The sequence below is a fragment of the Calliphora vicina genome, chromosome 1 (genome assembly GCF_958450345.1).
Source record: "Calliphora vicina chromosome 1, idCalVici1.1, whole genome shotgun sequence".
NCBI classification, from domain to species: domain Eukaryota; kingdom Metazoa; phylum Arthropoda; class Insecta; order Diptera; family Calliphoridae; genus Calliphora; species Calliphora vicina.
In genome coordinates this window covers 12,797,046-12,820,525 of record NC_088780.1, presented here as the reverse complement: position 1 = coordinate 12,820,525, position 23,480 = coordinate 12,797,046, and the positions used below count along the sequence as shown (strand labels likewise).

Sequence of the window (23,480 nt, the reverse complement as noted above, 5' to 3'; positions counted from 1 at the left end):
TTGAAGTATTCGAGGTGTTTGAAGAACTATAGCTTTTGGTAGATGTTTTGGGTTCTTTATTGGTAGAGGAGAATACTCCTTCTTTAGTGAGATAAGAGGATTGCTTTGGTTTTTCAATATGAGAAAAGATTTGTCAATTTGACACTGATATAGAATTGAGTGGACCTAAATTCCCACATTAAAACCTTTGTGTCTTTGGTAGGGATCCCAAGGTGTCAATTTAACTTTAGGTCTGATTCCATTACAGTTATAAGAACTATTAACAGGATCATTAAGGTTATCCACTGGTGCACAGTGGGGCAGAATCGAAATTTTTTGGAAATAAATCTGGCATTTCTAAACGGCTGGTTCGATCGGGATAAAATTTAACGTGACCGTAGCCAAGGAGTATTCGAGTTTAAGTTATTAAAATGGATCCTACAAATGCTCAAAAAAATGGCAAAATTTAAAAAAAAAAAACACCATTTTTGGGATTTTCGCTCCAATTTTTAGGAATTTTACATGTCGAAGGTACCCTACTTTGAGCACCCATAACGCCGCCCCTGGAGCATTTGTAGGATCCATTTTAATATCTTAAACTCGAATACTCCTTGGCTACGGTCACGACAAATTTTATCCCGATAGGACCAGCCGTTTAGAAATGCCAGATTTAAGAGTAATCATAAGAGTAATTAGATTCCATATGTCTTGCAATATAACAATAGGACTTAAAGGAAACAACAGCAAATTTTAGTCTTAGATTTCCAAGAAATTCTAGACTTTGTCTGATCACCCAAAAAGTAAATTCGACATTTTGCCCAAAACTCTGGGATTTCAGTTAAGATGAACAATAATAAGATGATATTAGAGCCTACTCCTATTAGAGCCTACTCCTCCTTTAGACATTTGAGAAGATTCCGTTCAATAAGAGACGAGATTTTATATTTGAAACTGAAAAGGAATTGAGTTAATGGTCCAATCCTTAGACTGAGAGTCCCACATTAAAAGAGTTTGTTTTTCGTAGGCATCCTGAAATGTCAATGCCAATTTAGATGTGATTCCAATACCATTCGTGTAGCACCTTTGTGATGTCAGTTAAGAGGAATAATAGAAGGATATTTGAGGATTCCCTTTCAGCGATGTGATTGAAATCCTCCAATCTTTCAGGATAATTTGATTGCAACTCAAAACTCTTGGATTTCAGTTAAGGGGAATAATAATAAGAGGATATTAGAGCCTACTCCTCCTTTAGTCAGATGATAGGATTGCTTAGGACGTTCAATATGAGAAGGGATTTGTCGATTTGAAACTGAATGTGACAATAGGACTTAAAGGAAAAGACGACAACTTTTGGATTCGATTTCCAAGAAAATCTAGAGTTTCTCTGATCACCTGCAAGGAAAAGAAGAAATTTTGCTAAAAACTGTGGGATTTTAGTTAAGTTGAACAATAATAAGAGGTTATTAGAGCCAAATCCTCTTTTAGTCAGATGGGAGGATTGCTTAGGACGTTAAATATGAGAAGATATTTGACTATTTGAAACTGAATATAAAGAATAGGACTGAAAGAAAATAACGACAAATTTTAAGATTAGATTTCCAAGAAATTCTAGAGTATCTCTGATAACCCAAAAAGAAAATAAGAAATTCTACTCAAAATTCTGGGATTTCAGTTAAGGGGAACAATAATAAGAGGATATTAGGGCCAACTCCTCCTTTAGTTAGATGAGATGATTGCTTAGGACGTTCAATAGAAAAGAATTTGTCTATTTGGAACTGAATATAACAATAGGACTTAAAGGAAACAACGATAAATTTAGAATTAGATTTCCAAGAAATGCTAGAGTTTCTTTGATCATCCAAAAAGAAAAGACGAAATCTTACTCTAAAGTCTGGGATTTCAGTTAAGGGGAATAATAAGAGGATATTAGAGTCTACTCCTTCTTTAGTTAGCTAGGAAGATTGCTTAGGACGTTGAATATGAGAAGAGATTCGACAATTTGATATTGAATATAACAATAGGACTTAAAGGAAATAACGAAAATTTTTTGGATTAGATTTCCAAGAAATTCAAGATTTTCTCTGATGACCAGAAGAGAAAATAAGAAATTTTACTCAAAACTCTGGGATTTCAATTAAGGGGAATAATAATAAGAGGATATTGGAGCCTACTCCTTCTTTAGTCAGATGAGAGGATTGCTTAGGACGTTCAATATGAGAAGATATTTGACTATTTGAAACTGAATATAACAATATGACTTAAACGAAACAACGACAAATTTAGTCTTAGATTTCCAAGAAATTCTAGAGTTTCACTGATCACCCGAAAAGAATGGAAGAAATTTTACTCAAAACTCTAGGATTTCAGTTAAAGGGAACAATAATAACAGGATATTGGAGCCTACTCTCCTCCTTTAGTCAGATGAGAGGATTGCGTAAGACGTTCAGTATGAGAAGATATGAAAAGAAGTGATATTTGTGTATTCGAAAAGGAATTGAGTTAATGGTCCAAGCGTGAGACTTATTAACACTATTCAATGAAGTGGTTCCGGAAGAGCTTTTATATTTTAAATATCTTGCAATATAACAATACGTCTTAAAGAAAAACACAATGTTTGTATTTAGGAAAATAGGATTAGATTCTAAAAAAAAAAACAGGAAGAATTCTCACACACATCTTTGTGATATCAGTTAAGACGAATGATGGTAGGATAATCGAGCATTCCCTTTCAGTGATGCGATTGGTAACCCTCCAAACTTTATGGATAATTTGATTGCAACTCAGTTGTTTGAAGCCAACCAACTCAGGTTTATCAACTTCAACAAGTCTCAGATTTCAACTTGAAATCATGAACTTGAATTAAGAACCCATCTTAGATGTCGTGTACCTTAGATTTCAGCATGATGTTAGTTGATATGAATAATAGAAGGATATTTGAGCATTCCCATTCAGCGATTGATAATCCTCCAAGCTTTGTGGATAATTTGATTGCAACTCAGTTGTTTGAAGCCAACCAACTCAGGTTTACCAACTTCAACAAGTCTCAGATTTCAATTTGGCATCATGAACCTGAAATAAGATAATAACGACATCTTAGATGTCGTTTATCTCTGATTTGATAAAATCTTTTGGATAATCCTCGAAAAGGAGAGTGTGGAGATTTAGATTGAACATTGTTTACAACGATGAATAATTTGATCCTCTGTAATCTTTAATATTCCAGATACTGTAGAACACAGAAGAACTTGACCTAATTTGGATAACAAATTCTTCGAATGACTGATTTAATATTAAACTAGGATGTGAGAGTTCGTTGATGATCTGAATATTTTAAATATGAAGATTATTAGCAGAAGAACAGATAAATAACGTGATCATAGACATACATTTGATATCAAACAATCGAGGATTTGTGGAACAGGGAAACCACAGAAGAACTTTCCAAGATCGCAATAGAGTTTGGGAAACAAACGACTAAATTTGGAAAACAAATGCCAAGAAAGACTGATTTAATGTGAGCAGTGATTTGAAAGCAAAGCGGGCAAATTAAAATTTAAATTTAGGTGTCTCACATCTCAGGCCTATGACTATTTGGATCCAAATTCGAATGGGAATCCGCAAGGACGAACTCTGCAAAATTCAATCGAGTTTATGAATCAGTCCATAAACAACGATTTAATGTGATGTGATCAAAGCAGAATTTTACAGACTCAGATTTTCGAATTTCCTACCAGCCCCTTAATTTCTCAGGCCAAGCAGCCATCTACACCAAACAATATTTGTTTGCTTAACGATAACTAATATTCCAAAACATACGAACTGTAAACCACCATCCTCAACATCGTCATCATCAACATCATCACAAATAACTACAAAACAAGTGAAGAACATATGAACAACAAAAAAAAAATAATAAAAAATCAAACGATCACAAGTATAAACATTTAGCAGAAGCAGTAAAACACTAACATCAGCGTCATCGATTGGAAATTGTGCGCGCATACGTTTGAAAACACACGAGCCACGCATTTCTTTTTTTTTTTATTGGAAAAAACAGGGCCATTCTGGAAAACAATTCGATCTAAAATGTTGGAATATAAAGATCAGTGATCAATTTTAATGAATAGCCCTGATGATGAAACAGAAACTTGGACTTAATGCGAAACATGAAAAGAGGTATTTGAAATTGAGGATAAAATCTTAATTAAATTTAAGATTAAGATTTGATCCTAACATTTCCATTACTCTGAATTGAAATTTTTTTAGAATTTTTTAAAAATTATTTTTTCCTGAATAGCCCAGAATATCTCTCTCTACCTCTCACACTCAATTTACAACAATGACTGTCCCCCCCATTCATACATGACGGCACATACAAAATCAAACGTATTTTTTTTTCTTCTCAATTTTTTAAGACAATAAAAACTCAACGAACAATTGCGCGTCCAGTTTAATGTAAGAAATTGAAATGAAATTTTTAAACTTCAACTTCATCGGCACTTAAATAATAACAATATTATTATTATTGCATGAGCATTTGGAACGTGTTGCAGTTTAAATGCAACATAACATTTCGTTTAATATTGATTTAAGTACAAAAAAAAGCAGACTACTCAATCCTCCTGCCTCTGCTCTGCTGGCGCGGACTGATGGTCACATTGGCTGGAGTTCGTTTAATTTACTTGTAAATGTGTAAAGAATAAAAACAACTAAAAAGAAAAACAGTTGAAAAACATCACAAGCATGAAGTGAAGTGAAATGTTTTTTGTTGGTTGGAGAAATAAATACGAAATAGTTACGCCCACTTTAGTATCTCAATTAAAAATTATGTTGTTTTGTGGGAAGAGAGTGAGAGAGAGTGTGGCCAGAAGTTGGAATGGAAATGTGGAGGTTTCTGTTTTTTTTTTTTTTGAGGAAGAAGAGAAATTACCAGAAATTAATAATTGTTAGGGTTTTAAGCAACAAATTGCACAACATAATTTCTCGATAAATTGTTGGAAAGCTTTGGGGAAAGTGTTTTTTTTTATTTTGAATTGAGGAAAAGAAAATTTAAATGTTGGATTCTTTAGGGTTCTAGGTTTTGTAAAATATTGATATTTCACTATTTTTGGGTTTTTTGAAATGTTCCAACTAGTTGAAGTTTGATGCAACATAAACTAGTTTGATGTGGATCAGTTTAAGGGTTACAGTCATAGATAAGTTCGCATATATCGGAAACTCACCTGTCAAAGACCCAACTCAGTTGTCAAAAACCTAAGTGGTAAATTTTTATATAGTTTCCGATCAATGTGTATTTATCTATGGTTCCAGTAATAGGCATGGTCGTTAGAGCTGGTAACCAAACTCAGCTGTTAAAAACAATTAATCTCTCAAAATATTTTAATGAGAAAATGGTTGTAGAGTTCGTTCCAAATGTAGCCATTTGTTGAATTCAAACTTAACTTTCTAGTCGTCTTTACAACATGGATACAATCATAGACAAATAACTATAGATTCAAAGTTCTGACTTAAGAATTTGCTTGACGAGTGGTGTAATTGACGACATGCTCGTTGATCTTTATTATTCAAAGAAGAACTTTGCTAAAACCCCATTGAGTTTAGGACACAATTAGACTAAATTTTTATCACAAATCCTCGAAATACTGATTTAATAAGTCAGACCATTTGAAGCAATAACAGGACTTGTTAAGTTGAACTTGACTTTGGCATATGAGTTGGTTCGATCAATGAATGGAATTTGATCTTGAATATTCCTGAAGCTTCGTTATATGATGGACAAACTCTAGTATCAACTGTGCAGGTCACTCTAAAATCTCATGAATTCCTACCCATCAATTCAATCATAATTCCTCATAAGGGAGAGATATTTGATTCGTCAAGGTCCGTCCTAATTTGTATATGTTCTTTTCGATGCTTTTATTCTTGAAGTTGAGTTGAAATTAGGAGTCAACATGACTTTGACATATGAATAGGTTCAATCAATGAAGAGACCGTCTATTTCATTATGTTCTTGAATATTCCAGAAGCTTTGTTATGTGATGAACAAAGTCTAGCATCAATTTTTGCATGTCACTCTAAATCTAACGATTCAGTTTTCAATTGAATTCCTTCGCTTCGAATCAATCATAATTCCTCATATATGCTTCGTCAAGGTCCGTCTTAATTTGTTCGTTTCGATCCATTCTTCCTTGTAGTTTTGCTCTATGGTTGTAACCAGACACGACGATATTGAGCTGGCCTATATATCTGAGGGTTGTGGGTTCGATTCCCACCATAGCCTCTAAGTGTATCTGCAGACAAGCAAAACGCTTTGCAGTTAGTGTTTGTTTTTTTTTAAATAACAAGATATAAAAGCTCTGCTATTGTTTAACCTTGAAGTTGTTTGAAAATATTGTCTGTAGTCCGTTTCAAGCTTTTGAGATCATGTCATGTATTTATTGTCGATATAAATTCAGTGGAGTGGAGTTTCCCTTGCAACGATTTAATACTATTCCAGTAAAAGACTGATGCAACTTATTTGTAGTTTGATGCAACTCTAAATGGTATGACAAACATAGTCTAGACTTGGATTCAAAACATTGAAGCGAACAGTTTCATGATGGCTTTCAGTTGGGGATTGATTAAAAAAATCCAGTAGGATTTAAGCTGTACAAAGTCTTTTCTAATGTTCGGCCATTTGTTCGATTCAATTCAATTCATGTCAGAGATAGACTGCCAAACATTTCGAAGGAAACGGTTATATCGAATCCTAAAAGAAGAGTGATGTAACTAGTTTGTAGTTTGATGCAACACCAAATGGTATGACGTGGTATAACGTGGTTTTAAAGAAACCTTTCAACATATCCTGCATCTATTAAGTGCATTGCTTTGTTTTTAAGAAAAACAGATCCAGTTTGAAGTGGCTGGATATCATTCTAACGCAGTTTGATGCAACTAGTTAATGTTTGATGTCAAACTTAATGGTGTGACAGTTTTAGAGGATCATTTTAAATAAGATTTGGAATATTTTAAAGTACTGTGATGTCAACTCAAACAGCAAGAATTGATGTAAAGACAAGAATATACAACTTTAAGTGGTTTGATATCCTTCAAAGGTAGTTTGACGCAACCAGTTGAGGTTTGATGGAACAATTTTTAAAGAAATCATTAGGAAATAATGCAACTACTTTAATCTGAAAGAAATGCCGCTCAAGCATACCTATTGCTCACCAAAGCTTATGGTGAATGTGTTCCATCGGTTTCAACGTGCGAGATATGGTTTGTACGCTTCAGAAGTGGTCAGTTTGACAAGGAAGACAAATATCGCCCAGGCCAGCCAAAAATTTATGAAGACCAAGAATTGGAGGCATTACTCTAAGGAGGTTGCTGTCTAACTCAACAAGAGCTTGCAAAATCATTGTTAGCTACTCAAGCAGCAATTTCAAAAAGTTTAAGAGTAGCAGGATTCATCCAAAAGCAGGGTACCATACAAATTGAAGCCGAGAGACCTTGAAAGACGATTTTATATCATTTGTGCTCCGAATTATTACTTGCGATGAAAAATGGAGTCATTACGATAATTCGAAGCGAAGGAGATCTTATGTGAAGGTCGGTCAACCAGTCGAATCGATACCAAATCCAAATATCCATGGCGCTATGGTAATTCTCCGTATTTGGTGGAAGCAAAAGGCTCCTATCAATTATGAGCTGCTGAAATCTGGCCAGAGCATCACAGGGAACCTGTAGCGAATGCAACTGATTCGTTTGAAGCGAGCATTGGCCGAAAAACGCACACAACATGCGGCTAGACATGAAACCGTAATATTCCATCATGACAACGCTCGGCCACTTGTTGCAATACCTGTTGAAAACTATTTAGAATGAAGTGGTTGGGAAGTTTTACCTCATCCGTTCTATAGTCCAGACCGTTGCCCGTCAGTTTATTATTTGTTTCGATTGACTTTGGAACATAGTATCCGATGTTGGCTTGATTCTGATGTTCTTGGCCTCAAAAGTTGAAATGTTCTTTTGGCTCGGAATCCATATGTGGCCAGAATGATGGGAAAAGGTCATAGCTAAGAATGGAAAACTTGGAACTTGGCATAGCTTGAAATGTTTGAAACATGATGCTGAAAATTCATGGAGTTTTCTAGTAATTTTTGAAAGGTATGATTTTTTTACGACAGTTCGAGTTGCATTCCTACCTAGGGCAGTAGGATAACTGGTTTGATATGCTTTTAAAGTAGTGTGATGCAACCCGATAAGGTTTGATGGAACACATTAAAGTTTGACATGTTTGAAAAGTGTTTTTTTTCTAGAGTTTTCTATCGGAAATTGTATATGTGGAGTTAACTGAAACCTCTTAAAGATATTAATCATATTTGAATATTATTCCTTGGAGTACATGATGTGTAATTTGAACCTCATCGAACGCTAGTTTCAGGCAGCTCTAAGATTGAATGTATAATTACAACAGAAGAGATATCAACTCAAGTTATGTATGATGAAACCAGTTAAGGTTTGATGCAACAAGGCATAGTTAGTCGAAGGTTTGAAGCCCCACAAAAACAACTAATTGAAGTACATATTTGAACCTCACTGAACGCTAGTTTCAGGCAGCTCTAAGATTGAATGTATAATTGAAACAGAAGAGATATCAACTCAAGTTATGTATAATGCAACCAGCTAAGGTTTGATACAACAAGGCATAGTTAGTCGAAGATTTGAAGCCCCACAAAAACAACTAATTGAAGTTTGAGGCAGCAGGAACCGATTCGAAAGGTTCTATCAAACTAACTTAACTTCCTTAGGTTGGTTTCCTAGAATACTTCTCTGGAATACTTCTACTAAATTTTGTTGCTTCTCTATCAACAATTTTCCTATTGGGTCTTCTTTACACGATCTTTCATTTGTTTGTTTTCCTCACATTTCCCAGCCCATTTAAAATAATACTCAATTTACTTTGAACAAATCTTTTTAGAAAAAAATAATTTTAAAACAAGTTAATAATATAAAACACATGTGTTGTATGTAAATAATAAACATAACACAACTGAAAAAAAAATAAAAACAAATCCAGCAAAACAAACATTAACACGGCTGCCGTAAGGCCAACCAAACAACATCATATATGTGCACATGTGAGCGAGCTCCTTTAAAGCCGATCGATTCATTTACAATGTTGTACGTTTAGAGATCATACACATGATCGTACATTTGCAGAACAGAACAGAACAGTCAGAATTGTAATACAATGCGATTGCGCAATCCTCCCGCCGCTGTTCAAACACTGATTTATTATTTATTGCTTTGTGTAGAGACAAACTATTGAGGATGATCTTGTTATTGGAAACAAAAACAAAAATATTGATCAAGAATAAAGTTAAAGTTTTTTTTAAAGGAATGTAACGAATTTTGTTTACTCTTCTTAATGAATTTTCTATTGGAATTGAAATTCTGCAAACAATACCCATCTAAATCCTTCTTGAGTTGAGTTGTTGCTTGGGCCATTTCAAGAAATGATCACTGCTTATGGTGAAGTGTAGAGCAAAGAAATATTTATTTTTCGTGTATTTTACTGATCCAATTTCCATGATTTTCAATAACAAAATTATTAGAAATAAACCTGACATATTGATGAATCTTTCAGGATCATATTGTTATGTTTTTACCTTTTAAAACGGTGGTTTTTTTACCCTTAAATAAATCTAATTCTTTTAATTGCGAATAAAAGCGATCAGTATTTATTTAATCACTTTCTTTTATTACACACACTTATATTACAAACTTTAAAATCAAACTGGTAATACAGTTGATGTTAAATCTAACAGGGCCTAAAATACACTAACTCTTCTGCAACTGGCAGAGGAGTTAGTGTAGAGTAACGTTATTGACTTTCGAACGTTTAGGGGGTAAAAAAGGGTAAAAACGGGTAAATTCGGTAACCTTATATCTTCAAAACTAATAAAGATACCAAAAAATTTAAAATTGCATGTTACTCCATTCAAAAAATAAGCTGACAGGTGTTTCGTACTTTTTCGAAATTCGAAACTTTTAGGGGAGAAAACGGGTAAAAACTGTATTTTGACTGACTGATTCATCATCGCACAGCCCAAACGACTGAAGCTAGAATCATGAAATTTTAACTGTTGGTTCCTCCCTCCCCGAAACGATCCGAAAAGAAGGGATTTTTGGAAATTCGAAAGTTTAGGGGGTAAAAACGGGTAAATACAGTAACCGTATATCTTCAAAACTAATAAAGATATAAAAAAACTTAAAATTGCATGTTACTCTATTCAAAAAATAAGCTGACAGGTGTTTCGTACTTTTTCAAAATTCGAACCTTTTAGGGGAGAAAACGGGTAAAAACTGTATTTTGGTACTTTTTTGACACCCTATGTATCTTTTAAACCAATAAACATAGAAACAAATTTTAAATCGTATTCTTTACTTATCAAAAAATAAAAAATATAAGTTTGGTACTTTTTGGAAATTCGAACCCTTAAGGGATAAAAATTGTGTTTATTTTTGGTACTTTTTCATAAAATATGTTTTTCTATAAATTGACATAGACATACGACTATTTTACTATGAGCTCCCCACCACGATACAGAAAATTATATGAATAAAATATGGGGATAAAAAAGGTACCAAAAAGGGGATAAATCCGGGAAAATACATTTTATTTGAAATTATTAAGCCAATTTTGATAATTTTTTTAACATAAATTAATTAACAGGGTGTTATTTGGAACTCGAGTGAATAGGTGTAATATTGGGCCAAATCCGGGTAAACAATTTGGTATTTTTTTTAAAACATATTTTTTCTTAAGTACATTAACACAGATTTTAATCGATTGAGACATGTTTGTAGCATAAACAACTTTTGCAAAATGAAATATTTTTAAATTTCAAATTTGAGGGGTGTTCAAGGAGGAAAAGGGAAATTGGTACTTTTCTCCTAATGGTACTTTTTTTAATATTTTAAATTATTTCACTTATCGACATTAAAGTTAGCTGATATGCTTCTAAATGAAGTTAGTGTTAGGAATAGGGGATAATATTTAGGTACCAAAATGTGTGAACTGAACTATAGGTACTTTTTTGTTCTTCTAATGGTACTTTTTTGAATTTTCTATAACAATGCACTGAGAAACATGAAATTAAGCATATATGGTCCTAAGTGAATGAGAATTCTAGGGGAAAACTTTTTGGTACTTTTTCTTTATTCGAATGGTACTTTTTGTAATTTCTTCACCAATGAACCTAGAAACATGAAATAAAGCTTACATGGGCCCGAGTGGGTGGGAATCCACAAGTGGCTGCTTTTTGGTACTTTTTCTATATTCTAATGGTACCTTTTTGAATTTTCTGTAATAATGGACATAGAAATATGGGTAATATGCTAGTTATTTATATAAACAGTGCCATCTTCTAGTAGTTTCATGAATTATCTAACGGACAAAACTAGAATGTTCTATTTCTAGAGCTTTTAGCAGCTTTAACAGTTACAAACAATGTTAATAACAGCGTGTTCTCAACATTGTTGATAACTAGAAGTTTCTACTGATAGAAATGTTTATAAACCTGATGAATGTTGCAAGCAGTTGCTACAGATCGTTAAATTCAAATTGATAGTGCAATTTCCTAATAATATGTTCTTCAGGGGCTTTTGGAAAAATGATTTCAACTGACTGACGAACGTTCTTAAATCAACTCCTCAAACTATAGGGAACCAGAATATAAATTTTGAATTAAATACAAATGAAATGACAAACTAATACTGCAACCCTTTCAGTTCATAGTGAAGGCTATAAAAATATTGAATAATATAAGAAAACAGGTTGAACAGTATTTGCTCTTCTACTTCTGGTTATTGAAAGCGATTTCATATTAAAGAGTTTTATACAAATGTTTATTAAAGATGTTTGTTTATTGATAAGAAAGTTAAACAAATGAAAACGAAGAAATATGAAATATAAATGTATCATTTGAAAGAAACTTTTGGCCAGCAAAGGGTTCATTGGAATATGAACTAAAATTTTGTGAAATTTATTCACAAGAATTTTATGAAATTTAGGTAAATTCTCCTATATAATGTTAAGAATTCAGGCTTCTTCGTGGACATACTTGAAATGAATTCAATTTAGGTTTTATGACTTCATTATTTAAACTTCAAAGTTTGTTTTGTATATTTTTGGTATGATGCAACTAGTTTTAGTTTGATGCAACTTAAAATAGTTTGACAAGCTTTGGAAGTCTAATAGAATTTAAAAAATCTTATTATTTTCATAACTCTCAAGTGCTTTTGATGTTCTTTTGGGAATTGATGTTGTTTTTTTATATAATTTCTACTTTGAATTGCTTTGTTAATCCCCAAAAGCAGTATGATGCAACCAGTTAAAGTTTAATGAATTCAAATGCCCTCCTGTTTATAGTTGAATTCAAAACCAAATAGATGCAATAACACTGAACTATTTGAGACTCTCAGTTAATTTCGGAAAAAACCCAATGATTATTAAGTTTTAGTATGATGCAACTCCTTTTAGTTTGATGCAACAGAAGATAGTTGGACAAGCTTCGGAATGTAATAGAAATGAACAAATCTTCTTATTTTAAAATCGTTTACCGATTTTGGCTGTTCTTTCCACAAATTGATTTAATTTTATGGCGCGTTTGAAGTTTTTAGAAGATGAAAAATAAAGTTTGAATTTGATAACAGACATTAGAAGTTTGAAATTAAGAGCCTAGTTTTACATACTTGATATTAAAGGAAAAGGAATAAGAAATCAATAACAAATTATAGACATCAATGACCATTTGCTTGTTAAATAGTATTTTTTTTAGATTCATCAAACTGAATGTAGTGTGATGCAACTTTAAATAGTTTGATGCAACTGTTGCAAGTTTGATAGCATTAGAGACATTTCTTGTTTGATCTAGTTTTCTTTGATAAAATCGAATTTATATTTTTTGCAACTTGAATCAGTTTGATGCAACTGTTGCAAGTTTGATAATATTAGAGACAATTTGCTAGATGTATTTTTCCTATTCAAATTTCAATGTTGAAAATAGGAAAGGGGAAAAAACTCCCAGGGATTTTTTATTCATAATTGGGCTGTATATGTTTATTTTTGGCATATAACTTACCTGATGAAACCCCAAATAACTTTCAATACTGTGGGTGGCAAAAAATACTTCGCCATCACAGGTGAGTATCATGAGAAAACCATTTAAAGCCTGTAAATGAAACAGAGAAATTAAAAGATATTATTAGAAATAAATAAATACTTTTTAAGGAAACAATTGTTTTTTATGCCCTTGACTTTCAAGAGAAGGGTATATATAAGTTAATTTAATAATTAACTTTTCCGACCCTATAAAGTATATATATTCTGGATCCTAATAGATAGCGGAGTTGATTAAGCCATGTCCGTCTGTTGAAATCAATCCGAATCCATCAAATAACTTACATATATACACGATTCATACATGAATATCTCCGGAATTCTTCCGGCTCGGTTGCTATTTAAAATCGAGAAAATCGGTCTACAAATGGCTGAGATATAAGGAAAAACCAGGACAACCTCGATTTTTGACCTATATCTGGATTATTAAGTCATTAATAGAAATAATATGGATATCTAATGATAGATATTTCAAAGACCTTTGCAAAGACGTATATAAGACCATAATAGTAAGTTGGACCTACAATGGGTCAAAATCGGGTTAAAAATATTTTTTTAACCCGAATTTTTTTTCACCAAAAGTTTTTTTTCGCTAAAATTTAAAAAAAAATCCAAAAAAAAATTTTAAAAACAAACTTTTTAAAATTTAAAAAATTTTTATACCCTTCACCTTCGTGAGAACGGTATATATAAGTTTGTCATTCCGTTTGTAATTTCTACATTTTTCATTTCCGACCCTATAAAGTATATATATTCTGGATCCTAATAGATAGCGGAGTCGATTAAGCCATGTCCGTCTGTCTGTCCGTCTGTCTGTTGAAATCAATTTTCTGAAGACCCCAGATATCTTCGGGATCCATATCTTCAATAATTCTGTCAGACATGCTTTCGAGAAGTTTGCTATTTAAAATCGGTCCATAAATAACGGAGATATGAGCAAAAAACCGGGATAACCTCGATTTTTGACCAATTTTTGCCTATATCTGGATTACTAAGTCATTAATATAGACAATATGGATATCTAATGATAGATATTTCAAAGTCCATTGCAACGATGTAGATAAGGCTATAGTAAGTTGGACCTACAATGGCTCAAAATCGGGAAAAATATTTTTTAACCCGAATTTGTTTTTTAACAAAAAATTTTTTTTGTCATAAATTTTTTTCCAAAAAAAAAAAATTTAAAAAAAAAATTTGGAAAAAACTTTTTTTAAATAAAATTGAAAAACAATTTCAAAAAAAAAATAAATTGAAAAACAATTAAAAAAAAAATTAATTTTGTTTACCTAAAAAAATTTATTTTAAAGTATAAATTGGTGAAGGTTATATACGATTCGGCACAGCCGAATATAGCTCTCTTACTTGTTAAAAAAACAATTCGAAATTTTTTTTTACAAAAAATGAAAACAAAAATAAATTTTGTTTACCTAAAAATATTTAAAATTTTTATTTTGAAGTATAATTTGGTGAAGGGTACATAAGATTCGGCACAAGCGAATATAGATTCTTACTTGTTATGAAATATATTTTATTATAAAAGATAATCAGGGCTATTTCTGTTTTCACTTTCACCATTCACCGTATTTTTGGAAGCATAATTACAACAATATTATACAATTTCCTCAGCATTTCTAATTACAAATATTTACACGTGATTTTTTTAACCTTAATTATATGATTTTATAAACTGTGTTTAATATTGTTACGAAATTGTACTTGAATTCAAATTCAGATATAACGATTTTAACGGCTGATTTAAAAGTAGCATAATGCTATTAAATAGCAGTGCTGTAATAGCAAACTGTAACAAATCTGTGGGCATTATTAGCTTTCAGTTGACCATTGATCGTAAGTTGGCAAAGCTGTTTGCTGCGACCGTATATTCGAATTCGAATATTCAGTTAAAGAACATTGTAGAAAGTACACCACAGATGGCGTATGTATTAGAAAGCTCTAGACAGTTAAAGAACAATCTAGAGTGCAGATGGCAGTGTTATAAATAGTGGCAGAGGTTGCAGTCGTTAGTGAGTTTATCAGAGACGCTTTTCGAATAAACATCAACTGAGTGCCTTAAAGTGTGTTGTGTTTTTCAAGTGAATTCGTGTACATTATAAATTGTGTCTGTATTTCTGCGAATTTATAAACGTGTATAAAAAAACATTGAGTGACTATTTAATTCTGTTGTTGTACATTTTAAATAAATTAAGAGTTGTTACAATTTTCAAACTACTAAACGGCTTTTATTTGCAATCAAAAGTATCCGGTTTATTTAAAGGAAATAAACCAGCGTTTTAAAAAGGTTAAAACGTAACAATATAAATATTGTTGTAATTATGTTTCCAAAAATACGGTGAATGGTGAAAGTGAGATTAGGAATAGACCTGAATATTTTTAATACATTCTTAAAAATAAGGTTTTTCAAAAATTTTTAGAATATAGCTTGTTGTAAACTTTTATGAAAAAAAAAAGGTTTTAATGCTTTTTTTTACAACATTTTACAATGAGCTTTGTTATTGCTTTTTAGAAAAAAAAACTTTTTTAAAGCTTTTTATGAAAAACTTTTCTTTAGAATAAAGCTAGCATAAGAAAACGTAAAAGCTTTTTTAAAATTGTATGGGGAAAAGCTTTTAAGAAAAAAGGATTTAGAAAGTAGTTTGTTTCTTAAAAGTTTTTAATAGTACATATTAGAAAAAAAAAAGATTTTTATAGAATTTTTGTAAAAAAAGCTTGCTACTACTTAAAAAAGTTGTTTAATATATTTTAGAAAAAAGTATTTTTAAATTTTTTGGGAAAAAGCTTATTCGAAAAAAAGATTTAGAAGGTAATGTTTTAACAATTATTATTATTATTGATTTTTAGAAAAAAACTTTTTAGATAAAAGCTTTCCAAAGGTTTTTAGAAAAAGCTTTTTATATATTTTAGAAAAAAAAAACTTTCTATAACTTTTTAGTTAAAATCAATCTTAGCATTTTAGGTGAAAGCTTTATGTAGTATTTTTAAAATTTTATAAGAAAAGCTTTTTATAGATTTTTAGGAAAAAGTTTTTTATACATTTTTTTTGTAGGAAAAAGCCTTCTATAATTTTATAAATTTTTAGGAAAATGCTTTTAATAACTTTATATAAAAAATTTGTATTGATTTTTAGAAAAAGCTTTCTATAGCTTTTTAGATAAAAGCTTTCCATTAAAAAAATTTCTAATATATTTTAGAAAAAAGTATTTTTAAATTTTTTGAGAAAAAGCTTTTTCGAATAAAAGATTTAGATGGCAATGTTTTAAACATTTTTAGGCAAAAAGATTTATGTAAAAAATGTTTATTGATTTTTAGAAAAAAGCTTTCTATAGCTGTTTAGATATGAGCTTTTTATAGATTTTAGAAAAAAAACTTCTATAACGTTTTAGGTAAAATCATTCTTAGCATTTTAGGTGAAAGCTTTATGTAGTCTTTCTAAGATCTTATAAGAAAAGCTTTTTAAAGATTTTTAGGAAAAAGTTTTTTATACATTTTTTTCTTAGGAAAAAGCTTTCTATAATTTTATAGATTTTTAGGAAAAATCTTTTAATAACTTTATATAAAAAATTTGTATTGATTTTTAGAAAAAAGCTTTCTATATGTTTTTAGAAAAAGCTTTTTATATATTCTTTTAAAAAATAGCTTTCTATAACTTTTTAGGTAAAATCATTCTTAGCATTTTGGATGAAAGCTTTCCGTAGTCTTTCTAATATTTTATAAGAAAAGCTTTTTAGGATAAAGTTTTTTATACATTTTTTTCTTAGGAAAAAGCCATCTATAATTTAGAGATTTTTAGGAAAAAGCTTTTAATAAAAAATTTGTATTGATTTTTAGAAAAAAGCTTTCTATAGCTTTTTGGATAAAAGCTTTCCATAGGTTTTTAGAAAAAGCTTTTTATATATTTTTTTAAAAAAAAGCTCTATAACTTTTTAGTTAAAAGCATTCTTAGCATTTTAGGTGAAAGCTTCCATTAGTCTTTTTAAGATTTTATAAGAAAAGCTTTTTATAGATTTTTAGGAAAAAGAATTTTATGCATTTTTTTTAGGAAAAAGCCTTAAATAATTTTATAGATTTTTAGCAACATATGGATTCCGACCCAAAAGAACTGCTCATCTTTTAAGGCCAAAAACAAATCAAGTAAATATTGGATACTATGTTAGAAAGTGAAGCGTTTCCCAGAGCGATCGTTCTGCTTCGATCGAAACAAATAATAGTCGGACAGGGCAAGGTCTGGACTAATAAGCGGGTTAGGCAAAACCTGCCAACCACTTCATTTTAAATACTTTTAAACAGGTATTGTAACATGTGGCCGAGTGTTGTCATGATGTAATATTACGGTTTCATGTCTGGCCTCATATTCGGGGCGTTTTTCGGCCAATGCTCGCTTCAAACGAATCAGTTGCGTTTGGTACAGGTCTGGTCAGATTTCAGAGAATTATCTAAATGTCTCCCCCTCCCTCCTCTCTGGTTTTTTAAGATGCGTGTTAAATTAATTTTAAGTTTTTTTTTTCCAAATGCTTCCTGATTATTGTTATTTTATAACAAAACAACAAAATCTCATTAATAATTGTTTTCCTATTAAACGGTTAATTTATTAAATAATCAGTACGTAAATTATGATTTAAATTTCATTGTAATTTCATTTATAAATAATAATTTGCAACAAAGTTGCATTTATGAAAATTTTAAATAAAAAGTTTTGAACGCATCATCTTATAATTATAAATTATACATTTAATACAGAGAGAGAGAGATATTGTAGCTGTATATAATTATTGCATCTAAATGCTAATAGAAAATAATAGCAAACATTGTAAAGTTATAATTAAAATATGTAAAAGAGGAAGTTTTTGTAAAGAAAAACATGAAAAAGCTTTTGAAAATAATTTGCAGGTTCGGTTAGATTTTAGAACATGGCAAAACTCATAACTTAATTTGACAGTTAGCTATGACTGATGAAATATTTATTCGAGTTTGAATGCAATTCAAAAATACTATACATCACTTTAACTGGACATATTCGAAGGAAGGGAGAAAAGTTATTTGAAACTGACCCACAAACAACAAATTTAAGCACAGATTTATAATCCATTACAGTCTCCCAAAAGAAGGCGCCTTCTACTTCCTGTTTCTTAAAAAAAAAATTCAAAAATTTCTAACATTTTTGTTTGGAAAATTAAAAACTCATTAAACTTACGAAGAAATCAAAGCAGTCAAACAAATAAAACTACAAGACAGTACTTGAATAAGTAAGAAAACAAATGAAACAAATATTTAAAATGTAATTAGGAATGTGTAAAACTGGTAGTTTACATGAAATTAAACCTTTTCCTTAACAACCAAAAACCAAAGAAGAAAATACTCAAAATATATTTGAAAACTATAATTATGAACAATTTAAGATGATATCAAAAAAAAAAAAAGAAAAAGACACAAAACTGATGATGATGAGAGAACTGACTGACATACATTTGTTTAACAATTTCAAATCAAATCAGATTTAAACCAACCAACAACAGAAATTATGAATTCATTCATGATTTAAATGAAGAATAATAACAAAAGAAGAACCTGTTAACAAATCACATTGACAAGAAGAGAAACAAACGTAGAATTGTAATAAATGAATGAATAAAACTCAAGAAACAATAAAATAAAAGCAGATCAGTACAAAAAAAAAAAACAAAAAACAGAATCATTGATTTAATTAGCTCTCATTTCCTGGGCTAACTGACACAAACAGACCGACCAACCGATCAAACACACGATCAGGTAGTTACATATAATGACCCACAGCAGCTCTAAGCAGCACATTTTTACTTGTGTTCAAGTATTAATGTAAGTAGTTTAAGACTAGAATGATCCAACATCCAAGTAATTACTTTCAACATTGATAATGCTCACGATCGTAATGAGAGTAAAAGGGATAGATAGGAATTTATTCATTCATTAAAACTTTACATTTAGTTTAAATCAATGATTTGCTTTCAAATATTGTACGAATGATTAATCTTATAAGCTGGGGGCGGTAAAATATTTGTTATAGTTAAAACAATACAGTAGCCAAGAAAAAATTATTATTATAAATTCAAAAAAAAGCGAGGGTTGTTTAATGAGAGCTAAATAAAATTAGTTTAAAGATAACCACAACATTTTTGAGAATAAGGTTTGAGAGCAATTTGAGAAAAATTTCAGTTTTCCATTTAATTTCCAGCCACATTTGAGAAAGAAGCTATTTCTCAAACTGAAAATAAACTTTACTTTTCTTTGTTGCTGTTCAAATCTTGTTGAGAAAGAGAAAGATTTATTTGTTAAACACATTTGAGAATAAGGTTTGAGAAAAATATTAATTCTCAAAGTGAAAATAAACTCTACTTTTTATTGAAAAAATCATGCTACAGCATTTGATATTTGAGAAAGGGAAAGATTTATTTGTTATTCATATTTGAAATGCACTGGAGAATAAGGCTTGAAAACAGTTTGAGAAAAATAGTATTTCTTTAAATACAACTTAAGTGGCATGGCAACAAATTCAAAAATGTCTTAAAATTTTTCATTTATTTGGAATCCACATTTGAGAAAAAAGTTATATCTCAAATTTTAAATAAACTTCACTTTTTTTGTTGTTCAAATCTTGTTGAGAAAGAGAATCATTTAATTGTTATTCACATTAGAAATACATTTGAGAATAGGGCTTGAAAACAGTTTGAGAAAAATTGGAGAAAAATAGTATTTCTCATAATGAAAATAAACTTAACTTTTGTTGTTGCTCATATCATGTTGAGAAAGGGAAAGATTTATTTGTCAACCACATTTGAAATACATTTGAGAATAAGGTTTGAGAAAAATTTTAATTCTCAAAGTGAAAATAAACTCTAATTTTTATTGAACAAATCATGTTATAATGTTTGATATTTGAGAAAAGTTATAATTTATTTGTTATTCATATTTGAAATGCACTGGAGAATAAGGCTTGAAAACAGTTTGAGAAGAATTGTAGAAAAATAGTTTTCATTAAATACAACTTAAGCGATATGGCGACAAATTCAAATGCCATCCGCATTTGAAATACATTTGAGAATTAGGTTTGAGACCAATTCGAGAAAAAATATATTTCTCAAATTGATAATAAACTTCCCTTTTTTTATTGTTCAAATCATGATGACAAAAGGGAAAGTTTTATTTGTCATCCACATTTGAGAATAAGGCTTGAGAACAATTTGAGAAAATTATTAATTCTCAAACAGAAAATAAACTCTACCTTTTATTGATTAAATTATGTTGTAACGTTTGATAACTGAGAAAGGGAAAGATTAATTTGTTATTCACATTTGAAATACACTGGAGAATAAGGCAGGATGGACAATTTAAGTAAAACTTAAGTGACAAATTCAATAATGTCTTACATTTTTTCATTTATTTGCCATTCACTTTTGAAATACATTTGAGAAAAAAGCTATTTCTCAAATTGAAAATAAAATTCTATTTTTAGTTGATCAAATCATGTTGAGAAAGGGAAAGATTTATATGTGATCCACATTTGAAATACCTTTGAGAATAAGGTTTGAGAAAAATATTAATTCTCAATATGAAAATAAACCCTACTTTTTATTGATTAAATCATGTTCCAACGTTTGACAAATTCAAAAATGTCTTAAATTTGTTTCTTTTATTTGACATCCACCTTTGAAATACATTTGAGAATAAAGCTATTTTTCAAATTGAAAATAAATTTCTATTTTTTGTTGTTCAAATCATGTTGAGAAAGGGAAAGATTTATATGTGATCAACATTTGAAAACAAGGTTTGAGAAAAATATTAATTCTCAAATTGTAAATATTTTCTACTTTTTATTGATCAAATAATGCTACAACATTTGATATCCGAGAAATATAATGATTTATTTGTTATTCACATTTGAAATACATTGGAGAAAAAAGCTATTTCTCAAATTGAAAATAAACTTCCCTTTTTTTGTTGTTCAATTCATGTGGATAAAGGGAAAGATTTATTTGTTAAACACATTTGAAATACATTTGAGAATAAGGTTTGAGAAAAATATTAAATCTCAAAGTGAAAATAAATTCTAGTTTTTATTGATTAAATCATGTTCCAACGTTTGATATTTGAGAAAGGTTATGATTTATTTGTTATTCACATTTGAAATACATTGGAGAAAAAAGATATTTCTCAAATTGAAAAAAAAATCCTTTTTATGTTGTTTAAATCTTGTTGAGAAAGGAAAAGATTTATTTGTTAAACACATTTGAAATATATTTGAGAATAAGGTTTGAGAAAATTATTAATTCTCAAATTGAAAATAATTTCTACTTTTTATTGATTAAATCATGTTCCAATGATCGATATTTGAGAATGGTTATGATTTATTTGTTATTCACATTTGAAATACATTGGAGAAAAAAGCTGTTTCTCAAATTGAAAATAAACTTCCCTTTTTTTGTTGTTAAATTCATGTGGATAAAGGGAAAGATTTATTTGTTAAACACATTTGAAATACATTTGAGAATAAGGTTTGAGAAAAATATTAATTCTCAAATTGAAAATAAACTCTACTTTTTATTGATCAAATCATGCTACAACATTTGATATTCGAGAAATGGAATGATTTTTTTGTCATTCACATTTGGGAATAAGGTTTGAGAAAAATATTAATTCTCAAAAAAAAAATAATTTCTACTTTTGATTGATCAAAACATATTACAACCTTTGAAATTTTAAGAAGTTATCAATTTCAAATTATGCTCAATATTATTTCAAATTCTGAGACAAAAACTTCACAAAAATTAAGAAAGAAAATTTTTTAACTGATTTTTTTTTTGTTAGTAAATTTTACATTTCTCACTTATAGCATCTGCTATTAAAAAGTTCACTAAACTTTCCGATGACACATTTTAAACCAAAATAAATTTTTCCCGCAACTTTTCTTATCTTATCTGTGAAGCAAATTGCTAAGAAATTCAAATCCTACAGCAACCTGTTGTAACTGATATCCCCGACGACTTTGCCAAGACCATTTTTGATCTATTTCAAGATTAAATTGAAACAATTTTTTTTCCTGTTTTAACAGCAAAGCAACGATTTAATCGTCTTATAATATTACAATATTTGTGGCCAGCTTTTCATAACATTTCTTTAATAGATGATGAGTAATAATGAAAAAAAATATAAATGAAATTGAAAAAAAAAAATCTAATTCCCAGAGCGTGAAAATACATGATTTTAAAGCCAACAAAGTAAAGTAAAGAAGAAAAAAATAATCATGTTTTGGCGCTAAAAACGCCGAATGATTTTCAACGTAGCAAAGCAAAGTAAAGTAAAAAAATAAAGTTTTTACACGTATGAGTTTATTTAATATTTATGGTTAACTGTTTTCAAAACATAAATATTTATTAAAATTATTAATAACTACATTTGTTAGTTGTACTAACCGAAAATTATACATTTTACGGTTGCTTGTTTAAAGAAAATGAAAAACCAAGCCAAACCAAAGCCCAGACTAGACATCATAAAAAATAAAGTTTTTGCTTATAAAAAAACCTAGATAAATTTATATATTTATTTATTAATATGTATAAATTCGCATGATTTTCAACAATTAACACATACTAAAAGCCACCACTGCTTTAAGCCATAAAAATAAACTACAAAAAAACACCAAAAACTTTAAGAGATTTGAAAAGAACAAAAAAATGCATTTTAAAATCAATTTTAATTTATTTACAGATGCTTAAAAACGACACTTGGACAACGGACACAGACAAATGGACAAATGAAAAATTATTTAACACTTAATCTGCCACATGTATCTCACAAGTCATAATGTGGTTTTAGTTTAAATATTGCAACCCAGCAAAAAACAGCACAACAACTTCCTAGGAAGTGAAAAAGTAATGGAATTTCTATTTGAAAAAAATTACTTCATTCCCCTGACAAGGCTCTTTTAATCACACTCTTGTTTACAAATGTTTCATTAGCTCAATATATTTCATGCAAAATCGTGCTTATTCATGTTTGATCATGTCTGTTTTCATTAAACATTGCTTTAAATAATCAATAAGTGATTTAGTGAATGATTTCTTGAATGTGTCTAATGTTTTTGATTTTTCTGCTGGGTTATCAACCAACATTTAAATGTTTTTAAACCGAAAGAATTTTGTATGTTATTTATGCTGTAAGCCACCTTGTTACATTAGATTTGTTGTTAACAAAACCAAAAAAAATCATTTAATTTTATTAAAATCATAAACATTATGTTTAATTCAAGCCAATATTGTTAAATTTATTTAAACATGTTGCTTATTTA

General features: G+C 29.7%; 1 protein-coding gene across 1 annotated transcript in view; it reads right to left on the bottom strand.

Annotated features, from left to right (window-relative positions):
• The window catches only part of ss (spineless), a 134,477-nt gene that overhangs the window by 8,801 nt on the left and 102,196 nt on the right, over window positions 1-23,480 (bottom strand). The window contains exon 4 of the mRNA XM_065498719.1: window positions 13,107-13,196. Coding sequence (XP_065354791.1) covers window positions 13,107-13,196 — 90 coding nt within the window. The remainder of the gene's footprint in view (window positions 1-13,106; window positions 13,197-23,480) is intronic.